The sequence below is a fragment of the Dasypus novemcinctus genome, chromosome 24 (assembly GCF_030445035.2).
Source record: "Dasypus novemcinctus isolate mDasNov1 chromosome 24, mDasNov1.1.hap2, whole genome shotgun sequence".
In the NCBI taxonomy this organism is placed as follows: Eukaryota; Metazoa; Chordata; class Mammalia; order Cingulata; family Dasypodidae; genus Dasypus; species Dasypus novemcinctus.
Genome location: NC_080696.1, coordinates 19,752,053 through 19,773,618, shown reverse-complemented (window position 1 = coordinate 19,773,618; position 21,566 = coordinate 19,752,053). Strand labels below are relative to the sequence as shown.

Below are 21,566 nucleotides of genomic sequence, written 5' to 3'. Positions count from 1 at the left end.
TGATGTAAGAGATAATGAGAACTTAAATGTTGAGTCCAGTTAGTCAGCTGTAACACTGGTCAAAAGGAGATTCAAAATCATGACCATAAAAGAGCACAGCTCTGCCATTCTTCCTGTGATTTCACAATATGATCTACGGCAAGGAGAGACCAAGAGCACACTCTAAACCAATGAGTAAATTCCTACTTTGTTACTTACAATCATGTCTAGTTAAAGAAAGGGACTTGGTAGTAGGTCTAACTTGTATGAGAAAGAAACGTAAGAGAATAGTCTCAGACTCTTGATATTTTTACACATTGTGTATATAATATAATAACATTCTAAAATAGCATTTTCTACATAGCAGCAGAGGGTTAGAATTTGGAAGGTTTTTAATAATTATATACAGGAAAACAAAGTACTGTGCATGACTGAAAGAGAAAAATCATTAAAAGACTTGAGAGAGCTCATCACAAGGAAAGAGAAATGAAAAGGAAGGGAGGGGAGAAAGCCATCCCTAGTAATAGATTTAAAGAGGAAAAGACAAACCACATAAGAAATGACTGACCAAAGCTATGCATTCCATAATCAAAACCAAAAGGAGCCAATGATATATGATTTCCTCAGAAAGGAAGAAGCAGCCAAGTGGCAGTGATTATGACAGAGGAGGAAGGAGGAGGAAGAGACACTGGGCAGGCTTCTGGGGTGTGGATACTATTTCCTGACTGAGTGTGAGTTACTGGGTGTGTTCACTCTGTGGTAATTAATCAAGTAGTATACTCATAATTTGTTTACTTTTCTGCATATATGCTTTGCTTCAATCATAAGATTTATTTTTAATAAGTGAATATGATGGGAACTTTGGCTTCAAGTAAAGTAGATTAGCCATCACCCAAACAGATGTAAGCAGAAGTTTTCCTAAAAAACATAGTTCAAGGGTTCAACTCTAGAATACAGATGAAGAGAAAAAAAGCTGGCCAAAGTATAAAAAATATCAGTTCGAAAGCATTAAAGAGCTAATAAGGCTGTGAAGAATTATAAAATCAAAACAGAGGAAAAAGGAAGAAACTCAGAGGGATGAGTCTAACATCTGGGACAACTTTTCCTTGAGGAGCACATGCCATTTCTAGAAGCTGAGCAGAGCTTTGGACAATTGTAGAGGGTTGGGAAATTAAAAGTGAAGTCCAGGCCTACCAAGGGAGAGGATTAGGTTGGAATCTAAAAGGACAACTCCCTACAGATAAGTATGATAAGGAAATAGTCCAGCCTTCAAAGGGATCCAAGCCTAGCTTTAAATCATCTCAATCCTCATAATGGATTAAGGTGTTCATGATTGCTTTCCCCTTAAAAGCCTCCAGAAGCAAGCATAAATCCTCTTTAGAAGATTGAATAACTTTCTTCTGAGGCCTCAAATCACTTTGAAAATGCTTCCATACAATTTCCATTCAATATTTACCAAAGACATGAGAAAAGCAAGAAAAGTGATTATCCAAGAGAAACAAAAGAAAACAGAAACAGACCCATGGCAAATAAATAGAGGTATAGTGTCTAAGGTACTTATATTGTCCAGGAAGAAAGTAAAAATAGTAATTAACAATAGATTTTGAAGAGTCAGAAACTTATAAATCAACCAAACCAAATTTAGTAAAGATACAGATGGTTTGAACTAATCTGAGTAATTAATAAAAGCTTGAGCAAATGGAACATATAGAATCCTACATGTAACAAAGAATGAATATACACTCTTCTCTAGCACATGTGGGCATTTATGAAATTTGGCCATTCAATAAAGATCAATCAACAAAGACTGGGAACAGATGTTGTTCCAAGCACTTTCTCTGGCAAAAAATGTAAACAAAATTAGAAATCCACAATAGAAAGATATGCATTCTTTCCCCCAATATGTTTAGAAACTAAAAAATTTCATTTATAAATAAGTCCTAAATTTAAAAAGTATAATTACAAACATTTTAATAATTAAAATATTTTAAACTAAATGACAATGACAATGTTGTCAAAACCAGTGAGGTGCAAGTGAAAGGAAATTTAAAGCCTCAAAAGCATATGTTAGAAAACAAGACTGAAACTTAATGAGGTAGGCATTCAATTCAAGTTAGAAAAAGAACCACATGGTAAAACCAAGGAAAGTAAAAAGAAGGGAATAAAGATAATGAAATTAAAAAGTGTAATAGAGAGGAGCAAATCTGTTAATCTGAAGAAATACACAATCTTTGAAGCACTAATTAAATAAAAAATTTAGCAGACATAAATAATACTATAAATAAAAGAGGGAACATAAGTACTGACACAGTAGAAATTCTAAAAAACAAAATATCCACAAATATGGAAATGTAAAGAATGGAGTAGAACACTATATATTTTCAAAATTGACTCAGGATGAGCAAAAATTTGAATATACAATATGAGCATTTAAGAACTGGAATAAGGTATCACATTTCATCACAAAAAAAGGGCCTATATAGTTTTATTGTCGTTGTTGTTGTTAATGTTTTTAGGCCTGGGGCTGGGGATTGAACCCAGTAGTCAATAAACACACAGAAATAATCTGGGGAATGGAAATCCTGTGACATCCAGGCATGTCCATCAGAAATGGCAAAAAAAAATGCAAGTGTCTGACATGAATAACAACTGTCTGCAGACGTGTAGGGACATGGGAACTTACATACACTGAAGGTCAAAGTATAAACTGGTACAAGAGCTTGGAAGAACAATATGACAAGATCTGGGAAAATGCCAGGCCCAGCAATATCCTGATGGAGAGGAAATGGGTAGCATGATGATGTTGTGCTACTGACAGCCCTACCTGGGGAAGTAGGAAGGTCTGTGCTGGTCACCTCACTGCAAGGACAACTTGCCCTAGTGTGCCCATACACAAGGCACCATCTCCTATATGAAAGGCATAGGATGCTATAGACAAAGTCCTGCACCTGTATCCCAAGGGACTTGTGCCAAGACATTCCTGGTTCCATTATTTGTAATAGGCATGATTTATAAACAATCTACACAATGATTAGAGAAAGGAACAATGAGTTCACAGCATATTCATAGACTGGAACATACACAGAATTGAAAATGACATCCTACATAATAATATATGGATCAATCCTCAAAATATGGTTGTATGAGGGAAAAAAGCAAATTGTGGAATGATATATGGAACACTGGTGAAAATTTTTAAAACACCCAAAAAACAATACCATATATTGTTTACAGATACATATAAATATAGCAGAAGCTTAAAAATACAGCAGCAGGGAAACTTCCTAAAGGTCCATTAATAGGCAGATCTATAAACACACTGTACTGTATCCATCTAAGGGAAAATATTATTCAACAATAAAAAGGAAGGAACTACTTACACATGTAACAATGGAGAATCTCAAAAACACTAGCAGAGTGAAAGAAGCCAGAGACACATAAAACTGTATTGTGATGGCTTGGAGTTATGTATACCAGAAAAAAATTGTTCTTAATTTTAATCCTTTCTTGTGGGAATGGGACTTTTTGATGAGGTTACTTCAATTGCGTAAAGAAGTATAGCCCAACTGAATCAGGATGGATCTATTATTGGAGGGCTTATAATAAAGGCCTCTAAGAGAGAAGCCATGGAGAGCAGCCAGAAGCTAAAGTCAAAAGAACCCAGAAGAAAAAAGAGAAGTCACTGCTATGTGTACTGTCACGTACTGGAAAAGCCAAGGACCAGGGATCGCCAGCAGCCAGACTCAGAACAGTCTTCAGGGAAAAAACACAGCATTGCTGATGCCTCTATTTTGGACTTCTCCTAGCCTCAAAACTGTGAGCCAAAAAATTCCTGTTGTAAGCTAACTCACTATCTGGTATTTGTTTTAGCAGCCAGGAAACTAAAACAAGTTATGATTCTTCTTGTAAGAGATCCTAGAAAAGGTAAATCTAATATATGACAAAGTATATCAGAAAAAACCAAACAGCTGAAGCTGCCAACCCATTACTCTTGACCCCATTAGAAGGAGAAAATGAATATATGATGTCAGAGCCACAATCCTGGCTTGCAATAGATGCTCCTCAGCATCTGGATGACTAATATTCAACAGCTGCATTCAACAAGTTATCTCATTTCATTATTCAAGAGAACATTTTTGGGGTACATACTGAAATAGATCTGTTCGAAATTAAAGACAGCACGGTTTATGGTTGAGTTAGAAGATGGTCAAGTCTTGCCCTCAAACTCTTGTTTCAAAAATTATTGCCCGGGAAGAGGCTGTGGCTCAAACAACTGAGCTCCCGTTTATCATATGGAAAACCTAGGTTTGACCCCTGAGACCTCCTAGTAAAAAAAAAGTCATCCCAGACCTGGGTGGAGAGGCGCAGGCCCGCATGTGGTAAAGCGACACACCAAAAAAGACAATGATGCAACCAGATAGGGGAAAAAAAGTCATTTTCCTTGTGTTTTATGGCCCTGGACTTTGAATTCAAGCACCTGTTGGTTGAAGAGCCCCCACGGTGCTGCTCATGAGGGGACGCTGAGCACCAGCAGCTGTCCAATGGCACGAACATTCAGACACTGTTGATTCAGACTAATGACCTGTACATCAGGGCCTCTACCGATTCTGGCTTTTGGTTTCCTAACTAGACAGCAACAATAAAATGGTAAAATTACATGATTGATAAACAGGATCAAGCTAGCAAGCTCTGACCAGAAGCCCAAGACAGTTAATAATGGAGAGGGGCAGTCCAAAGTAGTGACTCTCAAAGTCGGGCCCACCGTCTGGTTCCTGATTCTAACCAGGCTGCAAGGAAGTAAGGAGAAAAAGTGAAAGCAGGGTTTAGAAACTTTTGTAGCAATTTGACTGAGTAATTTTATGTTTATTAATCTAATAAAAAGTCTTGCATTTTTATATCTTTTTGCAAATTTCATTTTTCTAGCAGTTCATTTTTGTGAACGATTCTAAAAAACTAATTTGGTACACGATGGATTGAAAATATAAAAACCCAGTCCTTCGACACAGATGCTAAAGGGTAAGAGAATATATTAGTCATTCTCTCAGTTCAGCGTCAGCATAAATCATTGAAAAATACATATCTAGGTACAAATATTACTCTGGCCAGGCCCCTACACCAGTATTTACTGAACTACAATTTAATGTTGTATCCACAGATTTTTTTTCCTATGACCAAAATATCAAATGCAGAAAATGTCTGCATTGTTAAAAGCAACTGCTGAATACTATCACATCATGCAGTCAGTGGTGAATACTTAACACATCACATCCACTAAAACACTCCTTAAATAAAATAAATTCCTTTCAGAGTTCAAAGTTACAAAAGCACTTGCCTTCTGGTGACTTAGCATATGTTCCTTTTACCTAGACAATGAATCACACACTACCATGTTTCTTTCATTTTTTTTCCTTCTACCTTGCCTACTAAGAACTTAAGAGACGAACTGTGTGCTACAACTTGGTTTAGCCAATATTTTCTAGTCTAAATTGTTTCCTATTCCATTTCACTTCAAGGAGTGCCTTTGGGAGGGGTTTTTAATTCTTTCTGAGTAAATAAACATTGAAAATTGAAACCTCAAAATTTGGAGAGAGAAAGTATTTGACAGGGGAAGGTATTTGCTTAAATGCAGTCAATATTTATACGGACCTTTTCAATTTGTAGAGAAAACAAAACATCTAACTTGATGAGTCAAAAAGTCACAGGAAGACCCCCATTTTACAGGTGAAGGAACTGCCCGAAGTCACAGTGAGAATCAGGAGTTGAACTAAGACCACAGCTATTCCCTCCAGGAAAACACACTTCCATGAAGCCACCCAAAGGCAGGGCCACCAGGAATTGGGAGCCCACACTTGCATGAGACAGAACAGTGGTGAGTGATGAACGCTACCCCTTTTCATGTCAGGTCACCCACATGCTTCTGACCAGGGACAATAGCCTTTGGTAAGTCTGCTGGCAAAGGCTAGGGAAAAGAGTTCAAGTTGGCAAGGCTGGAGACATCTATTAATGCCCCCTGTACAGACACTAAGTGAGAGTGACTGTAGCTACCACCTACTTGGCTACCAATCAGGTCTCAGGACCACCGCACACTCAGAAATCTGGTTCAGGACTTTAAAAAATTTAAGCCAAAATAAAGATTAAAAAAGTCTATATTTTTCATACATAAACACATGAGCTACCAGGAAAGGTAGAGGCAAATCTGGGGAATGGTGCCAGGAAGAACATGGAGAGAGCCTGATCCACCTGCCAGCACTGGATTGTTTTTCCAGAAGCATAATGCACAAACTTACTTTGGGAACAAACGCTAGAATCTGTAGGGCACCATGATAAGACTCAGGGGGCACACTGTGTTGAGGGAACAGAGGTTGTATCCAGAAAAAATGAGTGACTGAGCTGAAAAAAAAAAGGCAACCAAGAACAGACATGGAAGAAATCATCACATCTAAAGGAATGAGGAATTGATAAAAATGCTTCCCGCAACTCTTCAAGTGAATTTAGGGCTCTGTATCACAAGATGGTAAATTCTAAAAGGACACATTTCTAACTTATTATTTTAGGCAATATAATTTCCAGCAGCAAATCTTTCTCAGATGTAAGAACTTCCTTCCTGTATTTAACTTTGAAGAGGGGCTAAATTAAAATCACTGGATAGGATTCAATCTATGTGATCACATTTTTATGACCTTGAGAAACCAAGGCTTTCATTTGACTCAGCTTAAAAGGCGGCATTACATTCTGCTTTCAGTCACACACCAGGTGGACAGAGAACAAAGCAACTTTGCAAATACTTTGTTCAAGCTTGAAGAAAGGCACCTAGCACTTGCATCAGCTTATATGAGGCTGGAAGGCACAAAAATCAATATGGATAGAACAAAAGGTCAAATTGCCATCGCTTCATTTTCTTTTCTTATTTTTCTAATTAAAGAATTTAATTTGCTTCTTGTGCTTCCTTTCTCAATCCTATAAGATATTATCCTTGACAATATTCCAGTTAAAGCAGCAATACAGAGGTGCTGGGGGTCAGCAGTTAAGAATGTAGGCTCTGAACAGCCAAGTTCAAGTACATTGACCACTTTGTGACATTGAACAGGTGACTTAACCTTTCTGTGCCTCAGTTTCCCCATCTGTAAATGGTGATGATAACTGCATTGAACCAATTATTATAAACAGTGCTCTTCTGACAGTGCCTGGCCTGGACTGAGAGCTATGGAAGGTACACTACCATCATGGACTGTGATCAGGTGCAGGGCGTGGAAAAGAGAGGATGAATTCTGGTGTCAGTGTGGTGGATTGGACTCTAGTTCCACCTCTGATGGCTTTAGGACCTGGGAATATTATCTACTCTTCCCAAACTCCATCTGAAACACTCTCCTTGGCATCTGCAGCACAACTTCCATTCTCTTTGCTCCTTCCTATTGCTTCTTCTTGGGCTCCTTTGCAAGCTCCTCTTTCTGTTCCTGACTTGGAATATGGAGGTTAGGTCTTGGGCCTCTTTTCTATTTATACTCCCTCCCAGGGCTTTACAATGCATTTGTCCTCTGATGATTTCCACATTTAATTCTCTAGCCTTGACCTTTCCTCTGAATCCCAGATTCATAAATCCATCTGCCTACTCAGTATCTCACCTTGGATGTCTAAAAGGCATCTCAAATACAAAAGATATCCAAAACTCTCCTCCTGATTTTCTTTCCTTCAAACCTATGCCTACTATATGCTCCCCATCTCAGTAAATGATAACTTAGTAACTCTCCTAGTTGCTCCATCCCCAAACCTGGAGAACTCTTCCCTTTCTCTCAAACCCCACATCCAATCTGTTACTAATCCTGATAGAATTTGCCCACATCTCACCAACCTGCTGCTACCACCCTAGTCCAAGACATTATCACATCTCCCCTGGAACCCTGCAGTATTCTCCAAGCAGCTCTCCCTGCTCCTACCCCTTCCCCAACTGGTTCATTTTCCATTAAGGAAACAGTGATTTCTCATTTCTCTCAAAGGACAATCTTACAACCTACAAGACCTTCATGATGTGGCCCACTGATAGCTCTCTCATTCCGTCTCCTACCTTCTCCCCTCACCCACTCTGCCCCAGCTGCACTGGCCTCTTTGCTGGTTCCAGAAATACCAAGAAAGTTCCCACACTTCAGGGTCTCTGCACATGCTGTCCTCCTGACCCCAGACTGATGCCACAGTCTCCCAGATATGGAGGAAGAAAGAGAAACTATAAACCAATAAACAAATATACCAGGGAGTAAAGTACGGTGACAAAGAACAGAACCGGTTAAAGTGGCAAGAGAAGGCTTGGGTGCAATTTAACGTGGTTCACGCATTCACTTACTATAGGTCTGTATGCAAACATGACCTTACCATAGAGACCTCCCCTGACTATCTTATATTAAATCGCATCCAGGTCTTCTCTGTCTACTTAGCCTGCTCTGTTGTTTGTCCTAATACTTTTCACATGAGCAGATTATTTTTGCTTTATGTTTCCTCTCTCTCCTCCACATTCATAATCATAAGGATCATGACCGCAAGAACATTCTCTGTTTGGTTTAATTGCTGTATTCCCAGCACACATTAGGCACTCAACAAATAGCTGATGTTAAATGAACATGTTCTTGTTCCAGTTACTTATAAATGCATAACTACCTCAAAATTCAGCAGCTTAAAACAGCAACCATTTGGTTGTATCTCATGATTCTGTGGATCCAGAATTGGACAGGGCTCGGTTGGAAGCATGGGCTCAGTGGGGACCACTGACTAGAGCACCTACATAACTTCTTCAGCAAGGTAGTCTCAGAACAAAAGACTTCTTACATAGTGGCTCAGAGCCCCAAGAATGCGCATTCTAACAAACAAGGTGAAACCTTCAAGGCCTTTTAGAATTCTACTTCAGAAGTCATAAAGCATCAGTTCTGCTCTGCTCTATTTGATTGGAGCAGTCATAAGCCCACCCAGATTCAAGGGAAAGGGTCATATACCCATGTTTTGATAAGAGGAGTGTTATAGAATTTGTGTCCATATATTAAATTGCCACAACCCCATAGCTCAGAGTACAGAGCTTTGGACCTAGAATGTATTCAGGAAATTCTGGTTGAACCAAAATGAAATTATAAGATGGGATTTTCAGTTAGGGTACTCTAATTAGAAGGAAATGGTTTGACTCTTCAATACAGGGACTTAGAATGAAAAGATAATTTTAAATGGCTTACATAACTTCAAAACCAAAAAAGCAAATATCAAAACTTGAGCCATTGTTTCAAAATTCACCATAGAAGGAACCAGAGAAATATTTGCATGAGAAACTGCTTATTGGTTCATGCAGAGGTACAGACCCACATTTCTAGGTCCCTACCAGCCTCTAAGTCCCATCAGTGTGAGAACGCACTGGCTCAGATGGTAGGAGTGCATGGTGAGGGACACACGGGTTACCTTGGCTGCTGGGCCACTCCCTCGGCCACACTGTCACCACAAGTTCTCACAATGAACTTTGCAAACGCCTGATTCAGCCTGCTCTGGCCATTATGGGTAGAGACCTCCAAGGACACAATTCTTGCTTCCAATTCTTAAACTGGAGTGTATTAATTTTCTATCACTACATAACAATTTACCACAAATTTAGTACTCAAAACAATATCCGTTTATTACCTCACAGATCCTGTAGGACAGAGGTGTGAGAGTCGGTTAGCAAGAACCTCTGCAGGCTCTCACCACGCTGAAAGCAAGGTGTCAGCTGGGCTGCCAACTCACTGAGGCTCAGGTCCTCTTCCAAGCTCCCTGGTTGTCAGGAGAATTCATTTCCTTGTGACTGTGACTGAGGCCCTCAGGTCTGGGAGGTCACACACCGTTCCTGTCATGGGCTCTCTCTACAACATGGTGCTCTGCTTCTTCAAGGCAAACAAGGGAGTGTCTCAGCTGCTTTGAATGTCTCTGCCTTTAGTAAGGGTCCTGTCACTTATAAAGGTTCCTCTGATTCCTTCTGGCCAGCCCCGGATAATCTCCCTTTTAATTAACTCAAAATCAACTGCTTTGGGACCTTCCGAATATCTGCAAAATCCCCTCACCTTTTGTACTACAACACAGCCTAATCACAGGAGTGACAGTCATCAAATTCCCAGGCCTGTTCCAACTCAAGGGGAGGGGATTATACAGGGTGTGTACACCAGGGAGCAGAAAACTTGGAGACCACTGAAGAATTCTGCCTACCATATGGAAAACTCATCCTGATGAAACTAATGCTGCCAGATTAATTCTCCTAAATCAAGCCATTCATCACATTGCCCTTCTCTTAAAATAACCTCCACCCACAGCTCAGCAAAATACAGAGAATGAACTCTACCTTCATTAAGACGAATTTCAAGCCTTTCTCAACCTTTCCCAGGCAATAGTTTACACCTTAATTCTAAAAAACCCTCCCAAATGAACCCCCAGTAACACTGGCCGATTGGCTCTGCTCCCCTGTGCAGATACTGTGTTTCCTGTATCTGCATCTCTTCTTGTGCTCTTCCTCCAAACTGAATTTGCCCTTTCCCTCTTCCTCCTTATTCGAAGCCTATACAATCTGCAAGATGCTGCATCGACACCTGCATAAAACCTTTTCTGACCCTTTGGACTCACACTGAGTGTACCGTCCTTCAAATTTATTCTAAAATTCCATGTTGGATTGCAAAAATGACCATAAATTTATCATTCTTATATGCACACCCATTTGCAATGCAACTTTGATCCTCATCCCATCAAGAGATGGAGTGCATTTCCCTATCTTTTGACTCTGGGCTGGGCCATATGACTTTCTTTAGCCAATGTGACAATAGCAAGTGTGATCTAAGCAGACACTTAAAAAGCACTTTTGCACTAGGGTTTATCCTCTTGCCATCTTGGGAACTGGCTACCATCACCAAGTGACCGAGGCTGAACTAGTCTCCTGAATGATGGCACCTGTGGCCAAGTCACCCTGTGGCCCCAAGTAACACTGGGTCACCTATCAGTCAGATGAGTGAGGCCATCGCAGACCCTCTAGCCCCAAGCTGAACCAGCCAGAAGAACCAGCCACTGACCCACAGAATCATGAATAATAAATGTTGGTTGCTTTAAGCTAAGGAGTTTGAACCAACGTTTGCAGCAAATTATTTATTCTTTAAGAATAAATTTTAAAAGATTCAAGGTCATCCTTTTTTTAAAAAAAAGATTTATTTATTTATTTCTCTCCACCCCCCCCCCCCCCCGCCGTTGTCTGTTCTCTGTGTTTATTTTGCTGCGTTGTCTTCTTTGTCCGCTTCTGTTGTTGTCAGCAGCACGGGAATCTGTTTTTTTTTTTTTCTTTTTGTTGTGTCAGCTCTCCCTGTGTGCAGCACCATTTCTGGACAGGCTGCACTTTCTTTCGCACTGGGCGGTTCTCCTTACGGGGCGCACTCCTTGCGCGTGGGGATCCCCTATGCGGGAGGCATGGCACTCCTTGCACACATCAGCACTGTGCATGGGCCAGCTCCACATGGGTCAAGGAGGCCCAGGGTTTGAACCGTGGACCTCCCATGTGGTAGATGGACACCCTAACCACTGGGCCAAGTCCACCACCAAGGTCATCCTTTTTAATATTTCTTTTATTCAGTTTCATTCTAGTATGTTTTCTTGTGAAAGGACTTAATTATACCTTGTGATAGAGAAAATGTGTATAAATCTATAAATCACAATTTGGCTTTCAAAATCTGGAAGCATCCATGGGAGTAGATCATGAAGCTTCTTGAAAACACCTGATTTCACTCTTCCCCTTAGATCAGAACAATCCAGCATACTTTACTTCACATTTATTGCTAGGAAGCTCAGAACCAAGTTTAATGTGCAAGCATAGCAATTCAGCTGGCACACAGTGTGTGCTAAAACATAACAGCTACCATTATCATTATCATCAAAGCAGAGGTTCCAGTTTCTCTTTCACATCCCCTCTAAGTGTTTTCCTTTGTCCCCTAGAGAAATCTCTTCATTTTTGTTAACTAAAATCCATTCAAGTAATGGATTTTCCAGGCTCTCAACAGACCCTAAAGTAAACTGAGATACGGAACCTTTGGGGTCATATTATTAGCTCTGTATATATGATGCTAGAGCCTCAGACAAATGATTAACTCTCAGAGGAAAGGAAAGAGCTCACACTAAACAGTACATAAGAAGAAGTGGAGCTTCAAAGGCAGTGAGGATGCCTGTATCACTTAACACTATCTTCAACCTATTCCTGGACAATGCTTTCACCACAGAAAATCAATAGGCTGAAATTTGGTAAGACAGACGCAGATGGCAAGCATCACTGACATCATTTCATTCTGGGGTATTTAATTAAGACAAATATTCAAAGATTACCCAAATGTCCATAGTTTCCAATGAATAGTGGAGAATTACATCCCCAAATTTCAAGGAGCTTGGCTTGAAGATCATTGAAAAAGTTAATTCATATAGGAGAGAGTAAATAGAACATTCTTGATTTCTAGGGAAATGTTAAGCAGTAATCCCACACATACACTTAACTCTTTATCTGAGAAAAAGATTGAGCCCTAGGTAAGTACACTAGTCCCCAGTTAACCTAGCAAAGTACTGAATTGACCAATGAGCTATAAAAAGAAGCCTACAATTACAAAACCCAAAGTTATAAAACAGATATTCTATTCTAGTAACAAAGTTTCTGACAATGTAGTGTGCAATATCTGTACCTCTTTGATGAGAGGGGTATTATTACTAGAAAAATCTATTACTAGATGCTTTTAATAAATATTTCTTGAACATCAGTTTGGGATCAATCAGACACACATATATACATAGGCAATGAGACTATATATTAACTTTTTACCAGAAGGAGACAATGAACGGCAAGAGGCAGTATATTAAAAGGTATAGGGAAAAAGATGTGGCTCAACCAATTGGGCTCCCATCTATCATACAGGTCCAGGGTTTGATGCCTAGGGCCTCCTGGTGAGGGCAAGCTGGCCCATGCGGAGTGCCAGCCTACGCAAGAATGCCGCCCCATGCATGAGTGCCTCCCTGTGTGGGAATGCCGCCCAGTGTGGGAAAGCTGCCCCTCGCAGGAGTGCTGGCCAACATGGAGAGCTGGTGCAGCAAGATGACACAACGAGAGACACAGTGGAGAGAAAATAAGAAGACATACCAAAACAGGGAGTTGAGGTGGCACAAGAGAGTAACAGTCTCCCTTCTACTCTGGAAGTCCCAGGATCAGTTCCTGGAGCCGCCTAATGAGAATACAAGCAGACACAGAAGAACACACAGCAAACGGACACCGAGAGAAGACAATGGGGGGAATGTGGTGGTGCTGGGAGGAATAAAAATAAATCTATAAAAAAAAAAAAGGTACAATGGTGCGCTACAGAGAATACACGGTCTCAAAGATGAGCATGCCCTCCTGGGTTTGCACTGCTGCCAAGGGACAGGGTGACCCCCATCATGGTGTAAGTGGAAGTCTGGGGTGGCATGGGGTCGGGAGTGGCAGGCTGTATGGAGGGTTTTGCCCCAGTGGCCTATGTTGCACTCCTCTGCCCTTGATCTTGGTTTCCTCATTTGTAAAAGGCAAGATCTACCTGAGGTTGTTTAATAAGGTTTCTTTTACTCTTAAAAGAAATTTGAGGCTACTGTTCTATTTTTCCATTGTAGAATCAGTGTTTAGCAGTTACCAGGTTTCTACACAATTGCACCCCACATCTCCAATCAAAAGTAAAATGGCATTTACAAGCTTTTATGAGATGAATATTATAAGTGCTCAAAATGTATAACTCTGCCTGTGGTCCTATTTAACATTCACAATACTAATGTCCTAATGTTTACATCCATAAAAGGAAAGCTGTCTTTCATATACATTTATAAGAACGTATTCAGGTATTTAATTGTATGACAAAGATAACACTGTGGCAAAGGATATAAAGATTAAGCAAATCAATTAGATACAAAGTTGTTAGTCTTTAAAGCTGAATTCCTAGCAAATTTAACTATTGCCACCTTCTATGTTACCATGCCTTCAAAATGGATTTATTTTCTCAAAAGCTAGCAGAGAGAGGGTAGGGGAATGACTTATGAATTAACAGGGGTAGTCTGGATAGAATCAGAAACTTTCAACTACTGAGAGTCAATGAAATTAACTTTTAAGCTATTTCATTCAAAAAAATAAAAAAGGAAATTAGACCTTATCTAAATGACTACTTATAAGACTTGAGGAAGTTACACATTCATGGCAGAATGTTCAATAAAACATTTTCAGTGAAATGGTCTCAAAAATGTCTACAACTAAAAACAGAATAGTAAAAAAAATTGAATGGCTTACTCTCTTGTTGGTGAGTTAGAGGAGGATTCCTTTTCTGAATCAGGACAGCTTCGATTTTGCCAAATACAATTATTTTTTTCAGTGGGTAGGGTTTCTCTTTCACGCTCGACTTGGATTAATTTTAAGGCCTCAATTCCATCTTTTTCAGCAATCCTGTCACCTGGATTTGGCTGTGGTTCTGGACTCTCAAAAATCAGATCATCTTCACTCACAGAAACTGTGAGGTCACTGCTGCTGCTGCTCCAACTGTCCTCTTCCTGCATTTTTCTGATGGGCCTCTGTGACTTTGGGGCCCCCTGAGGAAAATGGTCTGTAAAAGGGGGTATAAATGGATTACTAATGCTTGATTTCACAAGAAGGTAGGATGTCTCACCACACAAAAAATAATCCTCATTAAAAACAGGTGAAACAATTGACTACTAATTATAGTATCTGAAGACTCATTAAAATATTTTAAATGTATCACAGTGGGTTTAAAAGTCCGGAAATTCACCCACTTAGATATCTAAGAACTCGCTAAAATGGAATTTGCTGGCAAAGTCACTATTAGCTACCCACTTTGTTTTACTTCCTGTTAATACTTTTTTTAAAGCATTTTTTATTCCCACATACCCCACACCCCACCCACTCCTCCCACATCAACAACCTCTTTCATCATTGTGGTATACTGCATTTGGTGAACACATTTTGGAGTACTGCTGCACTGCCCACTTGGTTTTTTGACAAGGAGATAAAATTAGAGTGTATTTTTGCCCTTATATAGGACCCCTACCACCCAAAAAAACTGAATAGGAACTGAATCAGCAAGCTTAGCCTCTTATCCCACCTGAGAAACCTTCCCCAGCAGAATGGTTCTCTTGAGAACACTTATTTTCAGAGGCACGGTTTTCAGAAACTGATATTGGAGAGACTAGCGCTCTGGCTCTTTCTTCTCTGACTTCAGTATGTTCCTGTGTCAGTATTTCTCCCCCTGATTCATCTGATCTGCTGGCACTGTCACACTTTAAATCAGTGGTTCTGTTCTCTGGACTTAATCTTTCCCGTGGCAGGGAATGGAGTTCAGCAGACTTTTTGCTTTCAGATAAATTACTCTTGTGATGATGTGGGTTGCTTCCTATCTCCAAGCAATGAGTTTGTTCCTTCTCAGACAATACACTGACTGTGACTGGCGTCTTCTCACCAATCTGAAGAGATGTCTTTCCATCTATTTTGTCAGACTTATTTAAGCACTGTGTGTCACTATTAGTTTGTACTACACAGCTGTCAGTCACATCACTGCTCTGGGCTGTCTGTTGGCATGAATGTGGGTCAGGAAATGAAAAGTTCTTTGCAGGTTGTGGAGATTTCTGCTCTGTACTGAAATCTCCAAGGCTTGAGATGGCTGACATTTGGCGGCCCATAAAGATGGTTGCTGGTTGATACAATCCTCTTGACACAGCTGTCCCCAAGTTAATTCCTGCCTGCATGGCAACCTGCAGGATCAAAAGAGAGGTGTGTTAAATATATTGTGTATGAACAATTAGGTTGTTTTCAGAAATGAACTGAGGTGAAGGAAATAGGACCATTAACTCAGCCCTTGCTGAGTTTTATAAAATTCACAGCTTCCTATAGAATAAATAAGCAAAAAGTGGTACAGTTCATACTATTTAATTTTAGGAACAATATTGATTTCACAAAGTAAATACTGTCAAGGATCTACAGAGAGAGAGAGGTAACTGGTTCAGTGATTTGATCAAGGCCAAACAGTGAAAAGCAGAACTGGAAGGAACAATCACAAAGTCTTCAGGAAGTTAAGTGTTTTCCTTCCAAAGGAACCAAAGCACTTCTACATACATAGTAGCATCTATTTCACAAAGGCTTATGGAGTAGATGGGAATATATATTAGCATCCCTATTCTGCATTCCTGTGGGTGTAAGCCCATTTGTAAAGAAGACTTTTGAGATGTTATTATTAGTTGAGGTTTGACCAAACTGAAGGAGGGCAAGACTTAAATCCAATATCGCTGACGTCCTTATAAGCAATGAAAATTGGACACAAAGGTAGAATCTAAAAAAAAGTCAGAAAATGAGGCAGATCACCAAGTGATGGAGGCAGAGATGTAAGCCAAGGAACCCCAATGATTGCTGACAGGATGCCACTAGAATCTATGGGCTCCAGGAGAAAGTATGGCCTGTCAAGACCTCGATTTTGGATTTCAAGTCTTCAAAAACATAAGACAATAAATTCCTGTTGGATAAGACAACCCATTGTATGGTATTTGTAATAGTGGACCCGGCAAACTAAGTCAAAGAAATAAAGAGGATTATAAGAGGATGCTATGAACAATTAATTGTACCCCAACCAATTAGATAACCTAGATGAAATGGACAAATTCCTAGAAACACACAAATTACCTAAACTGTTCCAAGAAGAAATCAAAGTCTCAAAAGACCAGTAAAAACTAAAGAAATTAAATCAGTAATCAATCTCCAAATAAAGAAAAGGTTTCACTGGTGAATTTTACCAAACATTCCAAGAATTAACACCAATTCTTTTCAAAGTCTCCCAAAAAGTCAAAAAGGAGGGAACACTTCCTAAGACATTCTATGAGGTTAGTGTTATCCTAAAACCCAAGCCAGATAAAGACATCACAAAAAAATTACAGACCGATGTCCCTTATAAATACAGATGCAAAAATCCTTGACAGAATACAAGCAAACTAAATCCAACAGCACATTAAAAGGAATACTAGCAAACTAAATCCAACAGCACACTACAATCTAGTGGGATTTATCTCAGGAATTCAACATGAGAAAACCACCCACATGAACAGAATAAAGGAAAAACCCACCATGATCATCTCAATTGACACAGAAAAGGTATCTGACAAAGTCCAGCACCTTTTTAAATAAAAACACTCAGAAAATTAGGAAGAGAGGGAACATTCCTAACATGTTTCATAAAGGCCATTTATGAAAAACTCACAGCTCATGTTATACTTAATGATAAAAGACTGAAAGCTTTCCTCCTAAGATTAGGAATGAGACAAGGATGCCTGTTTTCACCACTGCTAATCAATATTGTACTATATGTTCTTGCCAGAGCAATTAGGCAAGAAAAAGAGATAAAGGTCATTCAAACTGGAAAGGAAAAAGTAAAACTATCTCTATTTGTAGATGCCCTGATATAGAAAATCCCAAAGAATACACAAGAAAGCTACTAGGGCTAATAAATAAATTTAGTGAAGTGGCAAGGTAGAAGATAAAAACATAAAAACCAACTGTTTCTATCCCTCAGCAATTAACAATCTAAACTGTTCAGCAACTTCTGTCTTAGTTATTTTAGCTTAATATACTTTTTTTTTTTCAAAGATAAGTGAATAGAGAAATAGCGAGGTGAATGCAGAATGGAATTGGAATGGCCAGATGGAATTTTCAGCTTTTTAATGGTACAAGTATTGTTCTTAGTTTCTATGTAGGAAAGTTTTTAGATCACACAGAACATTTCAAATATCCCTTAATAGTTATTTGCATATATCAATCCTGAAGGAACTATTTTGCTTTCCCACACCAATGTGATTTCTCACTCTTCTTTTGGCCACCATGCTAGATTATACTCGCCACCAAATTCTCAGAATTGAGACCTCAAAGAGATGTCTCTGGCCATGAAAGCCAATATTTGTTGGAACTATTGAAAATTTTTAATTGATCTATTCAATTTGAGTTTCAGTGGTGTGTTCTATAAATTATTTTGCAGTGTAAATCATTATAAAATCAATCTGTTACTATTTGGTACCCTCAGTGGAGAAAACTATTATCTTCCATTTCTTTAATTAATGTTAGTATGTAACCTTTCTATACTCACAGCTAGCCTTTCCACTCTCTCAGAAGGTGGCAAGAAGCCAGGATCAAAGTAAGGCTACTCAAGTGGAGAACAAAGATGGTAATGGTGGTCATGATGGGGACGGTGGTGAGGCAGGGATGGTAGTTAGAAGAGAACGGTGGTGAGAAGGGGACAGTAGTAAAAAGAGGAAGGCGGTGACATGGTGGAGATGGTGATGACAGGGGAAGGTGGTGAGGAGAGGACAGTGGTGAAAAGAGGATGGTGGTGGCATGGGCACAGTGTTGACATGGGCACTGTGGTGAGATGGGGATTGTGGTAATGATGGCAATGACTGTTATGACAGGGATGATGGTGAAATGAGGACAGTGGAGATGACTGTGATGGTCATAAGAAGGGGGTGGTGGAACTGACAGGGGCATTGGTGATACAGGGATGGTGGTGATGTGGCAGCTAGATCAGTGAATACTTACCAAGCACTTCCCAAGTGCCAACCCCTGAGCTAAGAGATCAATACTTATCTTTTGTAATCTGTCCAATACCATTATTATTACTCCCACTATTATGGGGCCTAGAGATGTTGGGTAATTTGCCTGAGGTCACAGAGTCAGCATTCAAACCCAGACACGAGAACTCCAATGTCTATTCTCCTATGCTACAATATTCAAAACGGAATCAATGAAGCTCAAATTGTGTTACTGAGCCATAGCCTTTTTGAAAAACAAAAAACAAAACAAACATAAAAATCCCTAATAACAAGACTGAAGTCTGTGCCTAATTTCTTATTAAATCCAACTAGTACAAAATCAAATCTGATTAAAACAGATTCTGAATGGAACTTGTACATGATAAATAAAACCGAGTCCATGAAGGATAAGTAGAAAGGGTAGGAGAGAAGTAATAGAAACTTCATGAGAAATTCAACATTCCTCAATTGTACCAGTAGGTAATTTTCAAAAAATAAACACAATCCCTCCAGAGGCTACCTTTTCCCTAATGCCCCTAGGTCTAAGCAACTGCCTTGATCAAAGTAACGCAAAGTTAAATCAAGTGTCTTAGAAAATATTTCTTTTATACTATAATTTGAATATGCTCTGCTTATGCTCCAAGATCCCCAAATGGGGTAACTCAAGATATTAATATAACCATGTTCCTTAAAATTCCCTGTTCACGAAAGAAAATGTGCAAAGCTGCATCAGAGGTACAGAATGCCAACTCCATTTTCCATAATTCTCGGGGACTGGAGTAAGGATATAAGAATACGTATTTCCATGGGTTTGGCTCCCTATCATGGCTCCACCATCCCTCCAGCAGTCACTCAAATCCACAGCTGAACACTGCACCCCCTACATGTGTCTGACCCTTGCACACTAGTAGTGCATGTCTGAACCATGTGACTATTTAGGCTCTCTCCCTTGAAGTTCTTCAGTCAAGCTCTAAGGTATTTCTTCTGTTCAACAAAGCCAACCCAAATGTAAGTTCCTTTTATTGCAAACAGGAGCAGTTTAGACATTGACACTGCTTGCCTGGGCTCACCCAATTCAGCTGGAATATTATAGCACCAAGGAGATGATTTCACTGTCTCCTAACATTAGGTAAAAATATGACATCTATATGGATAATTTAAGTATTTTGCATAATGGGCGTAGGCTGTTCTAATTTCATCAGGAATTTCTCCCAACTTTTGAAAGTATCTCACCCATACTATTTCAGAAGACAGTGTAGCAAGATGGCTAAGAGTGTGGGCATGAATCAAGATTGTCTGGGCTTGAAATTTGGCTCTGCCCAGCTGTACAGACTTGGGCAAATTAATTGACCTCTCTGAGCTTTGTTACCCTATAAAATGATATAACAATACTATTTACCTACAGGTTGCTGAGAGGATTAAATGAGTTGATGCATATAAAGTGGTTCATCAACACCTGGCCCTGAGTAGGCACGCAATGATTATTCTGCATTGCAGCGGCATAGAAAGTGAAAGAGACACCTGCAAAATTGGTCTCCACATGGCCCCTGTATGCGGGGCTGAGCCTTTAGCTTAGGAAGAAAGTCCTGGTCCCCCACAGTACTCTAGTCAGGCTGAGCATAATCTTACAGTGATATATCCAGTTCACTTTTCTTTTAGTATGTTTCACAGCATAATAGTTGAAAGAAACTTCATAACCTACCCCACCCAAAATATATATTCACATTCATAAATGCCATCTCCATCTCTCTTGGGTACACACATTTTGATGTGGTTCTCTAACTACTGCTCATACCAAAAAAAAAACAAAAAACAAAACTGAGCAACTTGAAGAATATGCCTAGAGACGTTCAGAACTACCCCAAAATTGAAAATAACAATGTATAAAAGAGAGAAAGGGTTATTAAATTATATAGTAAAACTTGTGAGGCTTCAAGCAGGGCCTGAACTTTGTCTTTCTGCCATCTATGTTAAAACATTTTTTTCCAAAGTAAATTAACAGTGGAAACAAGCTTGGGGGATGAGTAGAACAACTATTAATTCTCTTAAGAAAATACATGTCTCTGAAGAACAACCACTGGATGCATGAAAACAATGGGTTTCTTCTTCCAAAACTGAGCCAGAGTTTTACATTGAAAAAATGAACAACCATGACTTGATATCTTTTCTTACTAGAGCACTAAAGTCACTACTAATGGTTGAAAGTTACATAAGTGCTTTTTAAAAATATCTTTTTATAATTTAGAATTATTAATTGCTGGCTCCTCTCCCCTTCATTAGTGTTTTCCACTTCAGTGGCCACCATCCAATTAATTTCTCCTGTCTGAACCAAGCCTGACTTCCCAGATCCATAATTTCCTTCCTCCAGCCCATCTTGTACAACACTGGTTGGACTCATTTTCCAAAATCTGCACACTTGTGACAGAATTGCTTTGCTCACAATTCCTTCTTTAATCAGTCCTGACACACACACACACACAGAGTATGATGTAATTCCAGGGGAAATTTCAGTTCAAGCCTGGTACTAAGAAGTTCCATGATGTAGCCCCAAATAACCTTCTGAGCTCATTTTCTACTGCTTCCCTTCAAGAACTTCAGACTTCAGGCAGACTGGAAGACTAGTCATTTGGCTTTCCTGCTTCTTCTTGTTTACTCTGTAAACAAGAGTTGCATAACATCTCTTCTCTCCTAGGATGTCTATCATATCCCCACTGACATCCTCCATCCTATGGCTTTCAGAGAAAGCAGTGCCTTCTTTCTCCTGCAGCTCGTCTCCCTCCGTGTAACTGGCACTTATCCATACACTATCCTATGCTTTAGAAGAACACTGATTTGCTGTAAGCATCTTGAGGGCAGGAATTGTGTCATTCACTAAGAGGCCTAACTGTGGCCTCTTACAAAACAGTTATTCAGCAACTATATACTGCATTCAAACAGGGAGCCCATATTGCGGTGATTCTCAGTCCCTGGTAACTGATGACTCTGGGCAT

At 39.6% G+C, this 21,566-nt stretch overlaps 1 protein-coding gene across 1 annotated transcript in view; it reads right to left on the bottom strand.

Annotated features, from left to right (window-relative positions):
• Positions 1–21,566, bottom strand: part of KIZ (kizuna centrosomal protein) — a 112,362-nt gene that overhangs the window by 75,020 nt on the left and 15,776 nt on the right. Inside the window, exons 5-6 of the mRNA XM_004447758.4 lie at positions 15,117–15,762; positions 14,291–14,600 (exon numbers count right to left, since the gene is read on the bottom strand). Coding sequence (XP_004447815.1) covers positions 14,291–14,600; positions 15,117–15,762 — 956 coding nt within the window. The remainder of the gene's footprint in view (positions 1–14,290; positions 14,601–15,116; positions 15,763–21,566) is intronic.